Source organism: Heptranchias perlo, chromosome 8 (genome assembly GCF_035084215.1).
Source record: "Heptranchias perlo isolate sHepPer1 chromosome 8, sHepPer1.hap1, whole genome shotgun sequence".
In the NCBI taxonomy this organism is placed as follows: domain Eukaryota; kingdom Metazoa; phylum Chordata; class Chondrichthyes; order Hexanchiformes; family Hexanchidae; genus Heptranchias; species Heptranchias perlo.
In genome coordinates, this window is record NC_090332.1 from 57293728 (window position 1) to 57317695 (window position 23968).

Here is a 23968-nt window from a genome sequence, read left to right on the forward strand (position 1 = left end):
ACGGTGTCAGGCTCAATCACAGGCACTGTGTCAGGCTCGATCACACACACGGTGTCAGGCTCGAGCACACACACGGTGTCAGGCTCGATCACAGGCACTGTGTCAGGCTCGATCACAGGCACAGTGTCAGGCTCGATCACAGGCACAGTGTCAGGCTCGATCACAGGCACAGTCTCAGGCTTGAACACAGGCACAGTATCAGGCTTGATCACAGGCATAACATCAGGCTCGTTCACAGGCACGGTACCAGGCTCGATCACAGGCATGGTATCAGGCTTGATCACAGACATAATGTCAGGCTCGATCACAGGCACAGTGTCAGGCTCGAACACAGGCACGGTATCAGGCTCGATCACAGACACAGTGTTAGGTTCAATCACAGGCACGGTATCAGGCTCGTTCACATGCACGGTGTTAGGCTCGATCACAGGCACTGTGTCAGGCTCGATCACACACACACGGTGTCAGGCTCGATCACACGCATGGTGTCAGGCTCGATCACACACACGATGTCCGGCTTGATCACAGACATAATGTCAGGCTTGATCACAGCACAGTTTCAGGCTCGAACACACGCACAGTATCAGGCTTGATCACAGGCATAACGTCAGGCTCGTTCACAGGCACGGTGTCAGGCTCGATCACAGGCATGGTATCAGGCTTGATCACAGACATAATGTCAGGCTCGATCACAGGCACAGTGTCAGGCTCGAACACAGGCACGGTATCAGGCTCGATCACAGACACAGTGTTAGTTTCAATCACAGGCATAACATCAGGCTCGTTCACAGGCACGGTATCAGGCTCGATCACAGACACGGTGTTAGGCTCAATCACAGGCATAAGATCAGGCTCGTTCACACACACGGTGTCAGGCTCAATCACAGGCACTGTGTCAGGCTCGATCACACACACGGTGTCAGGCTCGAGCACACACACGGTGTCAGGCTCGATCACAGGCACTGTGTCAGGCTCGATCACAGGCACAGTGTCAGGCTCGATCACAGGCACAGTGTCAGGCTCGATCACAGGCATTGTGTCAGGCTCGATCACAGGCACTGTGTCAGGCTTGATCACAGGCAAAACATCAGGCTCGTTCACAGGCACGGTGCCAGGCTCGATCACAGGCATGGTATCAGGCTTGATCACAGACATAATGTCAGGCTCGATCACAGGCACCGTGTCAGGCTCGATCACAGTCACTGTGTCAGGCTCCATCACAGGCACTGTGTCAGGCTCCATCACAGGCAATGTGCCAGGCTCGAACACAGGCACACTGTCAGGCTTGATCACAGACATAATGTCAGGCTCGATCACAGTCACTGTGTCAGGCTCCATCACAGGCACTGTGTCAGGCTCGATCACAGGCACTGTGTCAGGCTCGATCACAGGCACTGTGTCAGGCTCGATTACACATACCGTGTCAGGCTTGATCACACACATGGTGTCAGGCTCGATCACAGGCACAGTGTCAGGCTCGACCACACACAGTGTCAGGCTCGATCACACGCACGGTGTCAGGCTCGATCACACACATGGTGTCAGGCTCGATCACAGGCCCGGTGTCAGGCTCGATCACATGCACAGTGTCAGGCTCGATCACACGCACGGTGTCAGGCTCGATCACACGCACGGTGTCAGGCTCGATCACAGGCACGGTGTCAGGCTCGATCACTCGCACGGTGTCAGGCTTGATCACAGGCATGGTTTCAGGCTCGATCACAGGCACGGTGTCAGGCTCGATCACAGGCATGGTGTCAGGCTCGATCACACGCACAGTGTCAGGCTCGATCACACACACGGTATCAGCTCGATCACAGGCACGGTGTCAGGCTCGATCACAGGCACAGTATCAGGCTTAATCACACTCATGGTGTCAGGTTTGATCACAGACATAATGTCAGGCTCGATCAGTCACGGTATCAGGCTCGATCACAGACACATTGTTAGGCTCAATCACAGGCATAACGTCAGGCTCGTTCACAGACATAATGTCATGCTCGATCACAGGCAAGGAATCAGGCTCGATCACAGGCACTGTGTCAGGCTCGATCACAGGCACTGTGTCAGGCTCGATCACAGGCACGGTTTCAGGCTCGATCACAGGCATGGTGTCAGGCTCGATCACACGCACAGTGTCAGGCTCGATCACACACACGGTATCAGCTCGATCACAGGCACGGTGTCAGGCTCGATCACAGGCACAGTATCAGGCTTAATCACACTCATTGTGTCAGGTTTGATCACAGACATAATGTCAGGCTCGATCAGTCACGGTATCAGGCTCGATCACAGACACATTGTTAGGCTCAATCACAGGCATAACGTCAGGCTCGTTCACAGACATAATGTCAGGCTCGATCACAGGCAAAGTCTCAGGCTCGAACACAGGCACAGTGTCATGCTCGATCACAGGCAAGGAATCAGGCTCGATCACAGGCACTGTGTCAGGCTCGATCACAGGCACTGTGTCAGGCTCGATTCCACACATCGTGTCAGGCTTGATCACACTCATGGTGTCAGGCTCGATCACAGGCACAGTGTCAGGCTCGACCACACACAGTGTCAGGCTCGATCACACTCACGGTGTCAGGCTCGATCACACACACGGTGTCAGGCTCGATCACACACACGGTGTCAGGCTCGATCACAGGCACGATGTCAGGCTCGATCACACGCACGGTGTCAGGCTTGATCACAGGCATGGTGTCAGGCTCGATCACAGGCACGGTGTCAGGCTCGATCACAGGCACGGTGTCAGGCTCGATCACAGGCACGATGTCAGGCTCGATCACGGGCACGGTGTCAGGCTCGATCACAGGCACGGTGACAGGCTCGATCACACGCACGGTGTCAGGCTCGATCACACGCATGGTGTCAGGCTCGATCACACGCACGGTGTCAGGCTCGAACACAGGCATGGTGTCAGGCTCGATCACAGGCACCGTGTCAGGCTCGATCACAGGCATGGTGTCAGGCTCGATCACACGCACAGTGTCAGGCTCGATCACACACACGGTATCAGCTCGATCACAGGCACGGTGTCAGGCTCGATCACAGACACATTGTTAGGCTCAATCACAGGCATAACGTCAGGCTCGTTCACAGACATAATGTCAGGCTCAATCACAGGCAAAGTCTCAGGCTCGAACACAGGCACAGTGTCATGCTCGATCACAGGCAAGGAATCAGGCTCGATCACAGGCACTGTGTCAGGCTCGATCACAGGCACTGTGTCAGGCTCGATCACAGGCACGGTGTCAGGCTCGATCACACACATGGTGTCAGGCTCGATCACAGGCCCGGTGTCAGGCCTGATCACAGGCACAGTGTCAGGCTCGATCACACACCTGGTGTCAGGCTCGATCACACACACCGTGTCAGGCTCGATCACACACACGGTGTCAGGCTCGATCACACACACGGTGTCAGGCTCGATCACAGGCACAGTCTCAGGCTCGAACACAGGCACAGTATCAGGCTTGATCACAGACATAATGTCAGGCTCAATCACAGACACAGTGTCAGGCTCGATCACAGGCACAGTGTCAGGCTCGAACACAGGCACAGTGTCATTCTCGATCACAGGCACGGTATCAGGCTCGATCACAGGCAACGAATCAGGCTCGATCACAGACACAGTGTTAGGCTCGAACACAGGCATAACATCAGGCTCGATCACAGGCACTGTGTCAGGCTCGATCACAGGCACTTTGTCAGGCTCCATCACAGGCACTGTTTCAGGCTCGATCACAGGCACTGTGTCAGGCTCGATCACAGACACAGTGTTAGGCTCAATCACAGGCATAACATCATGCTCGATCACAGGCACTGTGTCAGGCTCGATCACAGGCACTGTGTCAGGCTCCATCACAGGCACTGTGTCAGGCTCGATCACAGGCACTGTGTCAGGCTCGATTACATACACCGTGTCAAGCTTGATCACACACATTGTGTCAGGCTCGATCACAGGCACAGTGTCAGGCTCGACCACACACATGGTGTCAGGCTCGAAAACAGGCCCGGTGTCAGGCCTGATCACAGGCACAGTGTCAGGCTCGATTACACACATCGTGTCAGGCTCGATCACACACACGGTGTCAGGCTCGATCACACACACGGTGTCAGGCTCGATCACACGCACGGTGTCAGGCTCGATCACAGGCACAGTTTCAGGTTCGATCACAGGCACGGTGTCAGGCTCGATCACACGCACGGTGTCAGGCTCACTCACAGGCACGATGTCAGGCTCGATCACATGCACGGTGTCAGGCTCGATCACACACACGATGTTAGGCTTGATCAGAGACATAATGTCAGGCTCGATCACAGCACAGTTTCAGGCTCGAACACAGGCACAGTATCAGGCTTGATCACAGGCATAACGTCAGGCTCGTTCACAGGCACGGTGTCAGGCTCGATCACAGGCATGGTATCAGGCTTGATCACAGACATAATGTCAGGCTCGATCACAGACACAGTGTTAGGTTCAATCACAGGCATCGCATCAGGCTCGTTCACAGGCACGGTATCAGGCTCGATCACAGACACGGTGTTAGGCTCAATCACAGGCATAAGATCAGGCTCGTTCACACACACGGTGTCAGGCTCAATCACAGGCACTGTGTCAGGCTCGATCACACACACGGTGTCAGGCTCGAGCACATACATGGTGTCAGGCTCGATCACAGGCACAGCATCAGGCTTGATCACAGACATAATGTCAGGCTCGATCACAGGCACAGTCTCAGGCTCGAACACAGGCAAGGAATCAGGCTCGATCACAGACACAGTGTTAGGCTCGAACACAGGCATAACATCAGGCTCGATCACAGGCACGGTGTCAGGCTCGATCTCAGGCACAACGTTAGGCTCAATCACAGGGATAACGTCAGGCTCGTTCACAGGCAGGTGTCAGGCTCGATCACAGGCACAATGTCAGGTTCGATCACAGGCACAGTATCAGGCTCGAACACAGGTACTGTATCAGGCTCGATCACAGACACAGTGTCAGGCTCGATCAGAGGCACAATGTCAGGTTCGATCACAAGCACAGTATCAGGCTTAATCACACACACGGTGTCACGCTTGATCACAGACATAATGTCAGGCTCGATCACAGGCACAGTCTCAGGCTTGAACACAGGCACAGTATCAGGCTTGATCACAGGCATAACATCAGGCTCGTTCACAGGCACGGTACCAGGCTCGATCACAGGCATGGTATCAGGCTTGATCACAGACATAATGTCAGGCTCGATCACAGGCACAGTGTCAGGCTCGAACACAGGCACGGTATCAGGCTCGATCACAGACACAGTGTTAGGTTCAATCACAGGCACGGTATCAGGCTCGTTCACATGCACGGTGTTAGGCTCGATCACAGGCACTGTGTCAGGCTCGATCACACACACACGGTGTCAGGCTCGATCACACGCATGGTGTCAGGCTCGATCACACACACGATGTCCGGCTTGATCACAGACATAATGTCAGGCTTGATCACAGCACAGTTTCAGGCTCGAACACACGCACAGTATCAGGCTTGATCACAGGCATAACGTCAGGCTCGTTCACAGGCACGGTGTCAGGCTCGATCACAGGCATGGTATCAGGCTTGATCACAGACATAATGTCAGGCTCGATCACAGGCACAGTGTCAGGCTCGAACACAGGCACGGTATCAGGCTCGATCACAGACACAGTGTTAGTTTCAATCACAGGCATAACATCAGGCTCGTTCACAGGCACGGTATCAGGCTCGATCACAGACATGGTGTTAGGCTCAATCACAGGCATAAGATCAGGCTCGTTCACACACACGGTGTCAGGCTCAATCACAGGCACTGTGTCAGGCTCGATCACACACACGGTGTCAGGCTCGAGCACACACACGGTGTCAGGCTCGATCACAGGCACTGTGTCAGGCTCGATCACAGGCACAGTGTCAGGCTCGATCACAGGCACAGTGTCAGGCTCGATCACAGGCACAGTCTCAGGCTTGAACACAGGCACAGTATCAGGCTTGATCACAGGCATAACATCAGGCTCGTTCACAGGCACGGTACCAGGCTCGATCACAGGCATGGTATCAGGCTTGATCACAGACATAATGTCAGGCTCGATCACAGGCACAGTGTCAGGCTCGAACACAGGCACGGTATCAGGCTCGATCACAGACACAGTGTTAGGTTCAATCACAGGCACGGTATCAGGCTCGTTCACATGCACGGTGTTAGGCTCGATCACAGGCACTGTGTCAGGCTCGATCACACACACACGGTGTCAGGCTCGATCACACGCATGGTGTCAGGCTCGATCACACACACGATGTCCGGCTTGATCACAGACATAATGTCAGGCTTGATCACAGCACAGTTTCAGGCTCGAACACACGCACAGTATCAGGCTTGATCACAGGCATAACGTCAGGCTCGTTCACAGGCACGGTGTCAGGCTCGATCACAGGCATGGTATCAGGCTTGATCACAGACATAATGTCAGGCTCGATCACAGGCACAGTGTCAGGCTCGAACACAGGCACGGTATCAGGCTCGATCACAGACACAGTGTTAGTTTCAATCACAGGCATAACATCAGGCTCGTTCACAGGCACGGTATCAGGCTCGATCACAGACACGGTGTTAGGCTCAATCACAGGCATAAGATCAGGCTCGTTCACACACACGGTGTCAGGCTCAATCACAGGCACTGTGTCAGGCTCGATCACACACACGGTGTCAGGCTCGAGCACACACACGGTGTCAGGCTCGATCACAGGCACTGTGTCAGGCTCGATCACAGGCACAGTGTCAGGCTCGATCACAGGCACAGTGTCAGGCTCGATCACAGGCATTGTGTCAGGCTCGATCACAGGCACTGTGTCAGGCTTGATCACAGGCATAACATCAGGCTCGTTCACAGGCACGGTGCCAGGCTCGATCACAGGCATGGTATCAGGCTTGATCACAGACATAATGTCAGGCTCGATCACAGGCACCGTGTCAGGCTCGATCACAGTCACTGTGTCAGGCTCCATCACAGGCACTGTGTCAGGCTCCATCACAGGCAATGTGCCAGGCTCGAACACAGGCACACTGTCAGGCTTGATCACAGACATAATGTCAGGCTCGATCACAGTCACTGTGTCAGGCTCCATCACAGGCACTGTGTCAGGCTCGATCACAGGCACTGTGTCAGGCTCGATCACAGGCACTGTGTCAGGCTCGATTACACATACCGTGTCAGGCTTGATCACACACATGGTGTCAGGCTCGATCACAGGCACAGTGTCAGGCTCGACCACACACAGTGTCAGGCTCGATCACACGCACGGTGTCAGGCTCGATCACACACATGGTGTCAGGCTCGATCACAGGCCCGGTGTCAGGCTCGATCACATGCACAGTGTCAGGCTCGATCACACGCACGGTGTCAGGCTCGATCACACGCACGGTGTCAGGCTCGATCACAGGCACGGTGTCAGGCTCGATCACTCGCACGGTGTCAGGCTTGATCACAGGCATGGTTTCAGGCTCGATCACAGGCACGGTGTCAGGCTCGATCACAGGCATGGTGTCAGGCTCGATCACACGCACAGTGTCAGGCTCGATCACACACACGGTATCAGCTCGATCACAGGCACGGTGTCAGGCTCGATCACAGGCACAGTATCAGGCTTAATCACACTCATGGTGTCAGGTTTGATCACAGACATAATGTCAGGCTCGATCAGTCACGGTATCAGGCTCGATCACAGACACATTGTTAGGCTCAATCACAGGCATAACGTCAGGCTCGTTCACAGACATAATGTCATGCTCGATCACAGGCAAGGAATCAGGCTCGATCACAGGCACTGTGTCAGGCTCGATCACAGGCACTGTGTCAGGCTCGATCACAGGCACGGTTTCAGGCTCGATCACAGGCATGGTGTCAGGCTCGATCACACGCACAGTGTCAGGCTCGATCACACACACGGTATCAGCTCGATCACAGGCACGGTGTCAGGCTCGATCACAGGCACAGTATCAGGCTTAATCACACTCATTGTGTCAGGTTTGATCACAGACATAATGTCAGGCTCGATCAGTCACGGTATCAGGCTCGATCACAGACACATTGTTAGGCTCAATCACAGGCATAACGTCAGGCTCGTTCACAGACATAATGTCAGGCTCGATCACAGGCAAAGTCTCAGGCTCGAACACAGGCACAGTGTCATGCTCGATCACAGGCAAGGAATCAGGCTCGATCACAGGCACTGTGTCAGGCTCGATCACAGGCACTGTGTCAGGCTCGATCACAGGCACTGTGTCAGGCTCGATTACACACATCGTGTCAGGCTTGATCACACTCATGGTGTCAGGCTCGATCACAGGCACAGTGTCAGGCTCGACCACACACAGTGTCAGGCTCGATCACACTCACGGTGTCAGGCTCGATCACACACATGGTGTCAGGCTCGATCACACACACGGTGTCAGGCTCGATCACAGGCACGATGTCAGGCTCGATCACACGCACGGTGTCAGGCTTGATCACTGGCATGGTGTCAGGCTCGATCACAGGCACGGTGTCAGGCTCGATCACAGGCACGGTGTCAGGCTCGATCACAGGCACGATGTCAGGCTCGATCACGGGCACGGTGTCAGGCTCGATCACAGGCACGGTGACAGGCTCGATCACACGCACGGTGTCAGGCTCGATCACACGCATGGTGTCAGGCTCGATCACACGCACGGTGTCAGGCTCGAACACAGGCATGGTGTCAGGCTCGATCACAGGCACCGTGTCAGGCTCGATCACAGGCATGGTGTCAGGCTCGATCACACGCACAGTGTCAGGCTCGATCACACACACGGTATCAGCTCGATCACAGGCACGGTGTCAGGCTCGATCACAGACACATTGTTAGGCTCAATCACAGGCATAACGTCAGGCTCGTTCACAGACATAATGTCAGGCTCAATCACAGGCAAAGTCTCAGGCTCGAACACAGGCACAGTGTCATGCTCGATCACAGGCAAGGAATCAGGCTCGATCACAGGCACTGTGTCAGGCTCGATCACAGGCACTGTGTCAGGCTCGATCACAGGCACTGTGTCAGGCTCGATTACACACATCGTGTCAGGCTTGATCACACTCATGGTGTCAGGCTCGATCACAGGCACAGTGTCAGGCTCGACCACACACAGTGTCAGGCTCGATCACACTCACGGTGTCAGGCTCGATCACACACACGGTGTCAGGCTCGATCACACACACGGTGTCAGGCTCGATCACAGGCACGATGTCAGGCTCGATCACACGCACGGTGTCAGGCTTGATCACAGGCATGGTGTCAGGCTCGATCACAGGCACGGTGTCAGGCTCGATCACAGGCACGGTGTCAGGCTCGATCACAGGCACGATGTCAGGCTCGATCACGGGCACGGTGTCAGGCTCGATCACAGGCACGGTGTCAGGCTCGATCACACGCACGGTGTCAGGCTCGATCACACGCATGGTGTCAGGCTCGATCACACGCACGGTGTCAGGCTCGAACACAGGCATGGTGTCAGGCTCGATCACAGGCACCGTGTCAGGCTCGATCACAGGCATAGTGTCAGGCTCGATCACACGCACAGTGTCAGGCTCGATCACACACACGGTATCAGCTCGATCACAGGCACGGTGTCAGGCTCGATCACAGGCACAGTATCAGGCTTAATCACACTCATGGTGTCACGCTTGATCACAGACATAATGTCAGGCTCGATCACAGGCACGGTATCAGGCTCCATCACAGGCACTGTGTCAGGCTCCATCACAGGCACTGTGTCAGGCTCGATCACAGGCACTGTGTCAGGCTCGATTACACACACCGTGTCAGGCTTGATCACACACATTGTGTCAGGCTCGATCACAGGCACAGTGTCAGGCTCGACCACACAAAGTGTCAGGCTCGATCACACGCACGGTGTCAGGCTCGATCACACACATGGTGTCAGGCTCGATCACAGGCCCGGTGTCAGGCCTGATCACAGGCACAGTGTCAGGCTCGATCACACACCTGGTGTCAGGCTCGATCACACACACGGTGTCAGGCTCGATCACACACACGGTGTCAGGCTCGATCACACACACGGTGTCAGGCTCGATCACAGGCACAGTCTCAGGCTCGAACACAGGCACAGTATCAGGCTTGATCACAGACATAATGTCAGGCTCAATCACAGACACAGTGTCAGGCTCGATCACAGGCACAGTGTCATTCTCGATCACAGGCATGGTATCAGGCTCGATCACAGGCAACGAATCAGGCTCGATCACAGACACAGTGTTAGGCTCGAACACAGGCATAACATCAGGCTCGATCACAGGCACTGTGTCAGGCTCGATCACAGGCACTGTGTCAGGCTCCATCACAGGCACTGTTTCAGGCTCGATCACAGGCACTGTGTCAGGCTCGATCACAGACACAGTGTTAGGCTCAATCACAGGCATAACATCATGCTCGATCACAGGCACTGAGTCAGGCTCGATCACAGGCACTGTGTCAGGCTCCATCACAGGCACTGTGTCAGGCTCGATCACAGGCACTGTGTCAGGCTCGATTACATACACCGTGTCAGGCTTGATCACACACATTGTGTCAGGCTCGATCACAGGCACAGTGTCAGGCTCGACCACACACATGGTGTCAGGCTCGAAAACAGGCCCGGTGTCAGGCCTGATCACAGGCACAGTGTCAGGCTCGATCACACACATGGTGTCAGGCTCGATCACACACACGGTGTCAGGCTCGATCACACACACGGTGTCAGGCTCGATCACACGCACGGTGTCAGGCTCGATCACAGGCACAGTTTCAGGTTCGATCACAGGCACGGTGTCAGGCTCGATCACACGCACGGTGTCAGGCTCACTCACAGGCACGATGTCAGGCTCGATCACATGCACGGTGTCAGGCTTGATCAAAGGCATGGTGTCAGGCTTGATCACAGGCACGGTGTCAGGCTCGATCACAGGCACGGTGTCAGGCTCGATCACACGCACGGTGTCAGGCTCGATCACACGCACGGTGTCAGGCTCGATCACAGGCATGGTGTCAGGCTCGATCACAGGCACGGTGTCAAGCTCGATCACAGGCATGGTGACAGGCTCGATCACACGCACAGTGTCAGGCTCAATCACACACACGGTATCAGCTCGATCACGGGCACAGTGTCAGGCTCGATCACAGGCACAGTATCAGGCTTAATCACACTCATGGTGTCAGGTTTGATCACAGAAATAATGTCAGGCTCGATCACAGGCACGGTATCAGGCTCGATCACAGACACAACGTTAGGCTCAATCACAGGGATAACGTCAGGCTCGTTCACAGGCACTGTGTCAGGCTCGATCACAGGCACAATGTCCGGTTCGATCACAGGCACGGTGTCAGGCTCGATCACAGGCACAGAGTCAGGCTCGATCACAGGCACGGTGTCATGCTGGATCACAGGCACAGTCTCAGGCTCGAACACAGGCACAGCATCAGGCTTGATCACAGACATAATGTCAGGCTCGATCACAGTCACAGTCTCAGGCTCGAACACAGGCACAGTGTCATGCTCGATCACAGGCAAGGAATCAGGCTCGATCACAGACACAGTGTTAGGCTCGAACACAGGCATAACATCAGGCTCGATCACAGGCACGGTATCAGGCTCGATCACAGGCACGGTATCAGGCTCGATCACAGACACAACGTTAGGCTCAATCACAGGGATAACGTCAGGCTCGTTCACAGGCACGGTGTCAGGCTCGATCACAGGCACAATGTCAGGTTCGATCACAGGCACAGTATCAGGCTCGAACACAGGTACTGTATCAGGCTCGATCACAGACACAGTGTCAGGCTCGATCAGAGGCACAATGTCAGGTTCGATCACAAGCACAGTAGCAGGCTTAATCACACACACGGTGTCACGCTTGATCACAGACATAATGTCAGGCTCGATCACAGGCACAGTCTCAGGCTTGAACACAGGCACAGTATCATGCTTGATCACAGGCATAACGTCAGGCTCGTTCACAGGCACGGTGCCAGGCTTGATCACAGGCATGGTGTCAGGCTCGATCACAGACATAATGTCAGGCGCGATCACAGGCACAGTCTCAGGCTCGAACACAGGCACGCTATCAGGCTCGATCACACACACGGTGTCAGGCTCAATCACAGGCACTGTGTCAGGCTCGATCACACACACGGTGTCAGGCTCGAGCACACACACGGTGTCAGGCTCGACCACAGGCACTGTGTCAGGCTCGATCACAGGCACAGTGTCAGGCTCGATCACAGGCACTGTGTCAGGCTCGATCACAGGCACTGTGTCAGGCTCGATCACACACACGTCTCAGGCTCGATCACAGGCACCGTGTCAGGCTTGATCACACACACGGTGTCAGGCTCGATCTCAGGCACGGTGTCAGGCTCGATCGCACACACGATGTCAGGCTCGATCACAGGCACGGTGTCAGTCTCTATTGCACACACGGTGTCAGGCTCAATCACAGGCACAGTGTCAGGCTCGATCACAGGCACGGTGTCAGGATCGATCACAGGCATGGTATCAGGCTCGATCACAGGCATAATGTCAGGCTCGATCACAGGCACAGTCTCAGGCTCTATCACAGGCATGGTGTCAGGCTCGATCACAGGCATGGTATCAGGCTTGATCACAGACATAATGTCAGGCTCGATCACAGGCACAGTGTCAGGCTCGAACACAGGCACGGTATCAGGCTCGATCACAGACACGGTGTTAGGCTCAATCACAGGCATAACATCAGGCTCGTTCACACACATGGTGTCAGGTTCGATCACAGGCACTGTGTCAGGCTCGATCACACACATGGTGTCAGGCTCGATCACACACACGGTGTCAGGCTCGATCACACACACGGTGTCAGGCTTGATCACAGGCAGTGTGTCAGGCTCGATCACAGGCACAATGTCAGGTTCGATCACAGGCACAGTATCAGGCTTAATCACACACGGTGTCAGGCTTGATCACAGACATAATGTCAGGCTTGATCACAGGCACAGTGTCAGGCTCGAACACAGGTACGGTATCAGGCTCGATCACAGACACAGTGTCAGGCTCGAACACAGGCACTGTGTCAGGCTTGATCACAGACATAATGTCAGGCTCGATCACAGAAACAGTGTCAGGCTTGATCACAGACATAATGTCAGGCTCGATCACAGGCACAGTCTCAGGCTCGAACACAGGCACAGTATCAGGCTTGATCACAGACATAATGTCAGGCTCGATCACAGAAACAGTGTCAGGCTCGATCACAGGCACAGTGTCAGGCTCGAACACAGGCACAGTGTCATTCTCGATCACAGGCACGGTATCAGGCTCGATCACAGACACAGTGTTAGGCTCAATCACAGGCATAACGTCAGGCTCGTTCACAGACATAATGTCAGGCTCGATCACAGTCACAGTCTCAGGCTCGAACACAGGCACAGTGTCATGCTCGATCACAGGCAACGAATCAGGCTCGATCACAGACACAGTGTTAGGCTCGAACACAGGCATAACATCAGGCTCGATCACAGGCACTGTGTCAGGCTCGATCACAGGCACTGTGTCAGGCTCCATCACAGGCACTGTGTCAGGCTCGATCACAGGCACTGTGTCAGGCTCGACCACAGGCACAGTGTCAGGTTCGATCACAGACACAGTGTTAGGCTCAATCACAGGCATAACATCATGCTCGATCACAGGCACTGTGTCAGGCTCGATCACAGGCACTGTGTCAGGCTCGATCACAGGCACTGTGTCAGGCTCGATCACAGGCACTGTGTCAGGCTCGATTACACACATCGTGTCAGGCTTGATCACACTCATGGTGTCAGGCTCGATCACAGGCACAGTGTCAGGCTCGACCACACACAGTGTCAGGCTCGATCACACTCACGGTGTCAGGCTCGATCACACACACGGTGTCAGGCTCGATCACACACACGGTGTCAGGCTCGATCACAGGCACGATGTCAGACTCGATCACACGCACGGTGTCAGGCTTGATCACAGGCATGGTGTCAGGCTCGATCACAGGCACGGTGTCAGGCTCGATCACAGGCACGGTGTCAGGCTCGATCACAGGCACGATGTCAGGCTCGATCACGGGCACGGTGTCAGGCTCGATCACAGGCACGGTGTCAGGCTCGATCACACGCACGGTGTCAGGCTCGATCACACGCATGGTGTCAGGCTCGATCACACGCACGGTGTCAGGCTCGAACACAGGCATGGTGTCAGGCTCGATCACAGGCACCGTGTCAGGCTCGATCACAGGCATGGTGTCAGGCTCGATCACACGCACAGTGTCAGGCTCGATCACACACACGGTATCAGCTCGATCACAGGCACGGTGTCAGGCTCGATCACAGGCACAGTATCAGGCTTAATCACACTAATGGTGTCACGCTTGATCACAGACATAATGTCAGGCTCGATCACAGGCACGGTATCAGGCTCGATCACAGACACAACGTTCTGCTCAATCACAGGGAATACGTCAGGATCGTTCACAGGCACGGTGTCAGGCTCGATCACAGGCACAGAGTCAGGCTCGATCACAGGCACGGTGTCATGCTGGATCACAGGCACAGTCTCAGGCTCGAACACTGGCACAGCATCAGGCTTGATCACAGACATAATGTCAGGCTCGATCACAGGCACAGTCTCAGGCTCGAACACAGGCACATTTTCCTGCTCGATCACAGGCAAGGAATCAGGCTCGATCACAGACACAATGTTAGGCTCGAACACAGGCATAACATCAGGCTCGATCACAGGCACGGTGTCAGGCTCGATCACAGGCACAGTATCTGGCTAAATCACACTCATGGTGTCAGGTTTGATCACAGACATAATGTCAGGCTCGTTCACAGGCAGGTGTCAGGCTCGATCACAGGTACAATGTCAGGTTCGATCACAGTCACAGTATCACGCTCGAACACAGGTACTGTATCAGGCTCGATCACAGACACAGTGTCAGGCTCAATCAGAGGCACAATGTCAGGTTCGATCACGAGCACAGTATCAGGCTTAATCACACACACGGTGTCACGCTTGATCACAGACATAATGTCAGGCTCGATCACAGGCACAGTCTCAGGCTTGAACACAGACACGGTGCCAGGCTCGATCACAGGCATGGTATCAGGCTTGATCACAGACATAATGTCAGGCTCGATCACAAGCACGGTATCAGGCTCGATCACAGACACAGTGTTAGGTTCAATCACAGGCACGGTATCAGGCTCGTTCACAGGCACGGTATCAGGCTCGATCACAGGCACGTTGTTAGGCTCGATCACAGGCACTGTGTCAGGCTCGATCACACACACACGGTGTCAGGCTCGATCACAGGCACGGTGTCAGGCTCGATCACACACACGATGTTAGGCTTGATCACAGACATAATGTCAGGCTCGATCACAGCACAGTTTCGGGCTCGAACACAGGCACAGTATCAGGCTTGATCACAGGCATAACGTCAGGCTCGTTCACAGGCACGGTGTCAGGCTCGATCACAGGCATGGTATCAGGCTTGATCACAGACATAATGTCAGGCTCGATCACAGACACAGTGTTAGGTTCAATCACAGGCATCGCATCAGGCTCGTTCACAGGCACGGTATCAGTCTCGATCACAGACACGGTGTTAGGCTCAATCACAGGCATAAGATCAGGCTCGTTCACACACACGGTGTCAGGCTCAATCACAGGCACTGTGTCAGGCTCGATCACACACACGGTGTCAGGCTCGAGCACATACATGGTGTCAGGCTCGATCACAGGCACAGCATCAGGCTTGATCACAGACATAATGTCAGGCTCGATCACAGGCACAGTCTCAGGCTCGAACACAGGCAAGGAATCAGGCTCGATCACAGACACAGTGTTAGGCTCGAACACAGGCATAACATCAGGCTCGATCACAGGCACGGTGTCAGGCTCGATCTCAGGCACAACGTTAGGCTCAATCACAGGGATAACGTCAGGCTCGTTCACAGGCAGGTGTCAGGCTCGATCACAGGCACAATGTCAGGTTCGATCACAGGCACAGTATCAGGCTCGAACACAGGTACTGTATCAGGCTCGATCACAGACACAGTGTCAGGCTCGATCAGAGGCACAATGTCAGGTTCGATCACAAGCACAGTATCAGGCTTAATCACACACACGGTGTCACGCTTGATCACAGACATAATGTCAGGCTCGATCACAGGCACAGTCTCAGGCTTGAACACAGCACAGTATCAGGCTTGATCACAGGCATAACATCAGGCTCGTTCACAGGCACGGTACCAGGCTCGATCACAGGCATGGTATCAGGCTTGATCACAGACATAATGTCAGGCTCGATCACAGGCACAGTGTCAGGCTCGAACACAGGCACGGTATCAGGCTCGATCACAGACACAGTGTTAGGTTCAATCACAGGCACGGTATCAGGCTCGTTCACATGCACGGTGTTAGGCTCGATCACAGGCACTGTGTCAGGCTCGATCACACACACACGGTGTCAGGCTCGATCACACGCATGGTGTCAGGCTCGATCACACACACGATGTCCGGCTTGATCACAGACATAATGTCAGGCTCGATCACAGCACAGTTTCAGGCTCGAACACACGCACAGTATCAGGCTTGATCACAGGCATAACGTCAGGCTCGTTCACAGGCACGGTGTCAGGCTCGATCACAGGCATGGTATCAGGCTTGATCACAGAAATAATGTCAGGCTCGATCACAGGCACAGTGTCAGGCTCGAACACAGGCACGGTATCAGGCTCGATCACAGACACAGTGTTAGTTTCAATCACAGGCATAACATCAGGCTCGTTCACAGGCACGGTATCAGGCTCGATCACAGACACGGTGTTAGGCTCAATCACAGGCATAAGATCAGGCTCGTTCACACACACGGTGTCAGGCTCAATCACAGGCACTGTGTCAGGCTCGATCACACACACGGTGTCAGGCTCGAGCACACACACGGTGTCAGGCTCGATCACAGGCACTGTGTCAGGCTCGATCACAGGCACAGTGTCAGGCTCGATCACAGGCACAGTGTCAGGCTCGATCACAGGCATTGTGTCAGGCTCGATCACAGGCACTGTGTCAGGCTTGATCACAGGCATAACATCAGGCTCGTTCACAGGCACGGTGCCAGGCTCGATCACAGGCATGGTATCAGGCTTGATCACAGACATAATGTCAGGCTCAATCACAGGCACCTTGTCAGGCTCGATCACAGTCACTGTGTCAGGCTCCATCACAGGCACTGTGTCAGGCTCCATCACAGGCAATGTGCCAGGCTCGAACACAGGCACACTGTCAGGCTTGATCACAGACATAATGTCAGGCTCAATCACAGGCACCTTGTCAGGCTCGATCACAGTCACTGTGTCAGGCTCCATCACAGGCACTGTGTCAGGCTCGATCACAGGCACTGTGTCAGGCTCGATCACAGGCACTGTGTCAGGCTCGATTACACATACCGTGTCAGGCTTGATCACACACATGGTGTCAGGCTCGATCGCAGGCACAGTGACAGGCTCGACCACACACAGTGTCAGGCTCGATCACACGCACGGTGTCAGGCTCGATCACACACATGGTGTCAGGCTCGATCACAGGCCCGGTGTCAGGCTCGATCACAGGCACAGTGTCAGGCTCGATCACACGCACGGTGTCAGGCTCGATCACAGACACGCTGTTAGGCTCGATCACAGGCACGGTGTCAGGCTTGATCACATGCATGGTGTCAGGCTCGATCACAGGCACGGTGTCAGGCTCGATCACAGGCACGGTGTCAGGCTCGATCACACGCACGGTGTGAGGCTCGATCACAGGCACGGTGTCAGGCTCGATCACAGGCACGGTGTCAGGCTCGATCACTTGCACCGTGTCAGGCTTGATCACAGGCATGGTTTCAGGCTCGATCACAGGCACGGTGTCAGGCTCGATCACAGGCATGTTGTCAGGCTCGATCACACGCACAGTGTCAGGCTCGATCACACACACGGTATCAGCTCGATCACAGGCACGGTGTCAGGCTCGATCACAGGCACAGTATCAGGCTTAATCACACTCATGGTGTCAGGTTTGATCACAGACATAATGTCAGGCTCGATCAGTCACGGTATCAGGCTCGATCACAGACACATTGTTAGGCTCAATCACAGGCATAACGTCAGGCTCGTTCACAGACATAATGTCAGGCTCGATCACAGGCAAAGTCTCAGGCTCGAACACAGGCACAGTGTCATGCTCGATCACAGGCAAGGAATCAGGCTCGATCACAGACACAGTGTTAGGCCCGAACACAGGCATAACATCAGGCTCGATCACAGGCACTGTGTCAGGCTCGATCACAGGCACTGTGTCAGGCTCCATCACAGGCACTGTGTCAGGCTCGATCACAGGCACTGTGTCAGGCTCGAACACAGGCACAGTGTCAGGCTCGAACACAGACACAGTGTTAGGCTCAATCACAGGCATAACATCATGCTCGATCACAGGCACTGTGTCAGGCTCGATAACAGGCACTGTGTCAGGCTCGATCACAGGCACTGTGTCAGGCTCGATTACACACACCGTGTCAGGCTTGATCACACACATGGAGTCAAGCTCGATCACAGGCACATGGTGTCAGGCTCGATCACACGCACGGTGTCAGGCTCGATCACAGGCATGGTGTCAGGCTCGATCACAGGCACGGTGTCAGGCTTGATCACAGGCATGGTGTCAGGCTCGATCACAGGCACGGTGTCAGGCTCGATCACAGGCACGGTGTCAGGCTCGATCACACGCACGGTGTCAGGCTCGATCGCATGCACGGTTTCAGGCTCGATCACAGGCATGGTGTCAGGCTCGATCACACGCACAGTGTCAGGCTCGATCACACACACGGTATCAGCTCGATCACAGGCACGGTGTCAGGCTCGATCACAGGCACAGTATCAGGCTTAATCACACTCATGGTGTCAGGTTTGATCACAGACATAATGTCAGGCTCGATCACAGGCACGGTATCAGGCTCGATCACAGACACAACGTTAGGCTCAATCACAGGGATAACGTCAGGCTCGTTCACAGGCACGGTGTCAGGCTCGATCACAGGCACAATGTCAGGTTCGATCACAGGCACGGTGTCAGGCTCGATCACAGGCACAGAGTCAGGCTCGATCACAGGCACGGTGTCATGCTGGATCACAGGCACAGTCTCAGGCTCGAACACAGGCACAGCATCAGGCTTGATCACAGACATAATGTCAGGCTCGATCACAGGCACAGTCTCAGGCTCGAACACAGGCACAGTGTCATGCTCGATCACAGGCAAGGAATCAGGCTCGATCACAGACACAGTGTTAGGCTCGAACACAGGCATAACATCAGGCTCGATCACAGGCACGGTGTCAGGCTCGATCACAGGCACAGTATCAGGCTTAATCACACTCATGGTGTCAGGTTTGATCACAGAAATAATGTCAGGCTCGATCACAGGCACGGTGTCAGGCTCGATCACAGGCACAATGTCAGGTTCGATCACAGGCACAGTATCAGGCTCGAACACAGGTATTGTATCAGGCTCGATCACAGACACAGTGTCAGGTTCGATCAGAGGCACAATGTCAGGTTCGATCACAAGCACAGTATCAGGCTTAATCACACACATGGTGTCACGCTTGATCACAGACATAATGTCAGGCTCGATCACAGCACAGTCTCAGGCTTGAACACAGGCACAGTATCAGGCTTGATCACAGGCATAACGTCAGGCTCGTTCACAGGCACGGTGCCAGGCTCGATCACAGGCATGGTATCAGGCTTGATCACAGACATAATGTCAGGCTCGATCACAGGCACAGTGTCAGGCTCGAACACAGGCACGGTATCAGGCATGATCACAGACATAATGTCAGTCTCGAACACAGGCACAGTGTCAGGCTCGATCACAGACACGGTGTTAGGCTCAAACACAGGCATAACATCAGGCTCGTTCACACGCATGGTGTCAGGTTCGATCACAGGCACTGTGTCAGGCTCGATCACACACATGGTGTCAGGCTCGATCACACACACGGTGTCAGGCTCGATCACACATATGGTGTCTGGCTCGATCTCAGGCAGTGTGTCAGGCTCGATCACAGGCACAGTGTCATGCTCGTTCACAGGCACGGTGTCAGGCTCGATCAGACACACGGTGTCAGACTCGATCACAGGCAATGTGTCAGGGTCGATCACAGGCACAGTGTCAGGCTTGAACACAGGCACAGTGTCATGCTCGTTCACAGGCACGGTATCAGGCTCGATCACAGGCACAATGTCAGGTTCGATCACAGGCACAGTATCAGGCTTAATCACACACACGGTGTCAGGCTTGATCACAGACATAATGTCAGGCTTGATCACAGGCACAGTGTCAGGCTCAAACACAGGTACGGTATCAGGCTCGATCACAGACACAGTGTCAGGCTCGATCAGAGGCACAATGTCAGGTTCGATCACAGGCACAGTATCAGGCTTAATCACACACACGGTGTCAGGCTTGATCATAGACAGAATTTCAGGCTCGATCACAGGCACAGTCTCAGGCTCGAACACAGGCACAGCATCAGGCTCGATCACAGGCACGGTGTCATTCTAGATCACAGTCACAGTGTCAGGCTCGAACACAGGCACGGTATCAGGCTCGATCACAGACACAGTGTTCGGTTCAATCACAGGCATAACATCAGGCTCGTTCACAGGCACGGTATCAGGCTCGATCACAGATACAGTTTTAGGCTCAATCACAGGCATAACATCAGGCTCGTTCACACACACGGTGTCAGGCTCGATCACAGGCACAGTGTCAGGCTCGAGCACACACACGGTGTCAGGCTCGATCACAGGCACTGTGTCAGGCTCGATCACAGGCACAGTGTCAGGCTCGATCACAGGCACAGTGTCAGGCTCGATCACAGGCACTGTGTCAGGCTCGATCACAGGCACCTTGTCAGGCTTGATCACACACACGGTGTCAGGCTCGATCTCAGGCACTGTGTCAGGCTTGATCACACACATGGCGTCAGGCTTGATCACAGGCATGGTGTCAGGCTCGATCACAGGCATTGTGTCAGGCTGGATCACACACACGGTGTTAGGTTCAATCACAGGCATAACATCAGGCTCGTTCACAGGCACGGTTTCAGGCTCGATCACAGGCACTGTGTCAGGCTCGATCACACACACACCGTGTCAGGCTCAATCAAACGCACGGTGTCAGGCTCGATCACACACACAATGTCAGGCTTGATCACAGGCACGGTGTCAGGCTCGATCAAACGCACGGTGTCAGGCTCGATCACACACACAATGTCAGGCTCGATCACAGGCACAGTGTCAGGCTCGATCACAGGCACTATGTCAGGCTCGATCACAGGCACAGTCTCAGGCTCGAACACAGGCACAGTATCAGGCTTGATCACAGACATAATGTCAGGCTCGATCACAGACACAGTGTCAGGCTCGATCACAGGCACAGTGTCAGGCTCGAACACAGGCACAGTGTCATGCTCAATCACAGGCACGGTATCAGGCTCGATCACAGACACAGTGTTAGGCTCGATCACAGGCATAACGTCAGGCTCGTTCACAGACATAATGTCAGGCTCGATCACAGGCACAGTCTCAGGCTCGAACACAGGCACAGTGTCATGCTCGATCACAGGCAAGGAATCAGGCTCGATCACAGACACAGTGTGATGCCCGAACACAGGCATAACATCAGGCTCGATCACAGGCACTGTGTCAGGCTCGATCACAGGCACTGTGCCAGGCTCGAACACAGGCACTGTGTCAGGCTCGATCACAGGCACTGTGTCAGGCTCGATTACACACACCGTGTCAGGCTTGATCACACACATGGTGTCAGGCTCGATCACAGGCACAGTGTCAGGCTCGACCACACACAGTGTCAGGCTCGATCACACGCACGGTGTCAGGCTCGATCACACACGTGGTGTCAGGCTCGATCACAGGCCCGGTGTCAGGCTCGATCACAGGCACAGTGTCAGGCTCGATCACAGGCACGCTGTCAGGCTCGATCACAGGCACGGTGTCAGGCTTGATCACATGCATGGTGTCAGGCTCGATCACAGGCACGGTGTCAGGCTCGATCAAAGGCACGGTGTCAGGCTCGATCACACGCACGGTGTCAGGCTCGATCACAGGCATGGTGTCAGGCTCGATCACAGGCACAATGTCAGGTTCGATCACAGGCACAGTATCAGGCTTAATCACACACACGGTGTCAGGCTTGATCACAGACATAATGTCAGGCTTGATCACAGGCACAGTGTCAGGCTCAAACACAGGTACGGTATCAGGCTCGATCACAGACACAGTGTCAGGCTCGATCAGAGGCACAATGTCAGGTTCGATCACAGGCACAGTATCAGGCTTAATCACACACACGGTGTCAGGCTTGATCACAGACAGAATTTCAGGCTCGATCACAGGCACAGTCTCAGGCTCGAACACAGGCACAGTATCAGGCTTGATCACAGACAGAATGTGAGGCTCGATCACAGACACAGTATCAGGCTCGATCACAGGCACGGTGTCATTCTAGATCACAGACACAGTGTCAGGCTCGAACACAGGCACGGTATCAGGCTCGATCACAGACACTGTGTTCGGTTCAATCACAGGCATAACATCAGGCTCGTTCACAGGCACGGTTTCAGGCTCGATCACAGATACAGTTTTCGGCTCAATCACAGGCATATCATCAGGCTCGTTCACACACACGGTGTCAGGCTCGATCACAGGCACAGTGTCAGGCTCGAGCACACACACGGTGTCAGGCTCGATCACAGGCACAGTGTCAGGCTCGATCACAGGCACAGTGTCAGGCTCGATCACAGGCACTGTGTCAGGCTCGATCACAGGCACCTTGTCAGGCTTGATCACACACACGGTGTCAGGCTCGATCTCAGGCACTGTGTCAGGCTTGATCACACACATGGCGTCAGGCTTGATCACAGGCATGGTGTCAGGCTCGATCACAGGCATTGTGTCAGGCTGGATCACACACACGGTGTTAGGTTCAATCACAGGCATAACATCAGGCTTGTTCACAGGCACGGTTTCAGGCTCGATCACAGGCACTGTGTCAGGCTCGATCACACACACACCGTGTCAGGCTCGATCAAACGCACGGTGTCAGGCTCGATCACACACACGGTGTCAGGCTCGATCACACACACAATGTCAGGCTCGATCACAGGCACGGTGTCAGGCTCGATTGCACACATGGTGTCAGGCTCAATCACAGGCACAGTGTCAGGCTCGATCACAGGCATTATGTCAGGCTCGATCACAGGCACAGTCTCAGGCTCGAACACAGGCACAGTATCAGGCTTGATCACAGACATAATGTCAGGCTCGATCACAGACACAGTGTCAGGCTCGATCACAGGCACAGTGTCAGGCTCGAACACAGGCACAGTGTCATGCTCAATCACAGGCACGGTATCAGGCTCGATCACAGACACAGTGTTAGGCTCGATCACAGGCATAACGTCAGGCTCGTTCACAGACATAATGTCAGGCTCGATCACAGGCACAGTCTCAGGCTCGAACACAGGCACAGTGTCATGCTCGATCACAGGCAAGGAATCAGGCTCGATCACAGACACAGTGTGAGGCCCGAACACAGGCATAACATCAGGCTCCATCACAGGCACTGTGTCAGGCTCGATCACAGGCACTGTGCCAGGCTCGAACACAGGCACAGTGTCAGGCTCGATCACAGACACAGTGTTAGGCTCAATCACAGGCATAACATCATGCTCGATCACAGGCACTGTGTCAGGCTCGATCACAGGCACTGTGTCAGGCTCGATCACAGGCACTGT

General features: G+C 54.6%; 1 protein-coding gene across 1 annotated transcript in view; it reads right to left on the minus strand.

Annotated features, from left to right (window-relative positions):
* The window catches only part of LOC137324830 (calphotin-like), an 85323-nt gene that overhangs the window by 40236 nt on the left and 21119 nt on the right, over positions 1–23968 (minus strand). The window contains exons 6-9 of the mRNA XM_067989557.1: positions 20436–20708; positions 19974–20324; positions 19456–19725; positions 14412–14882 (exon numbers count right to left, since the gene is read on the minus strand). Coding sequence (XP_067845658.1) covers positions 14412–14882; positions 19456–19725; positions 19974–20324; positions 20436–20708 — 1365 coding nt within the window. The remainder of the gene's footprint in view (positions 1–14411; positions 14883–19455; positions 19726–19973; positions 20325–20435; positions 20709–23968) is intronic.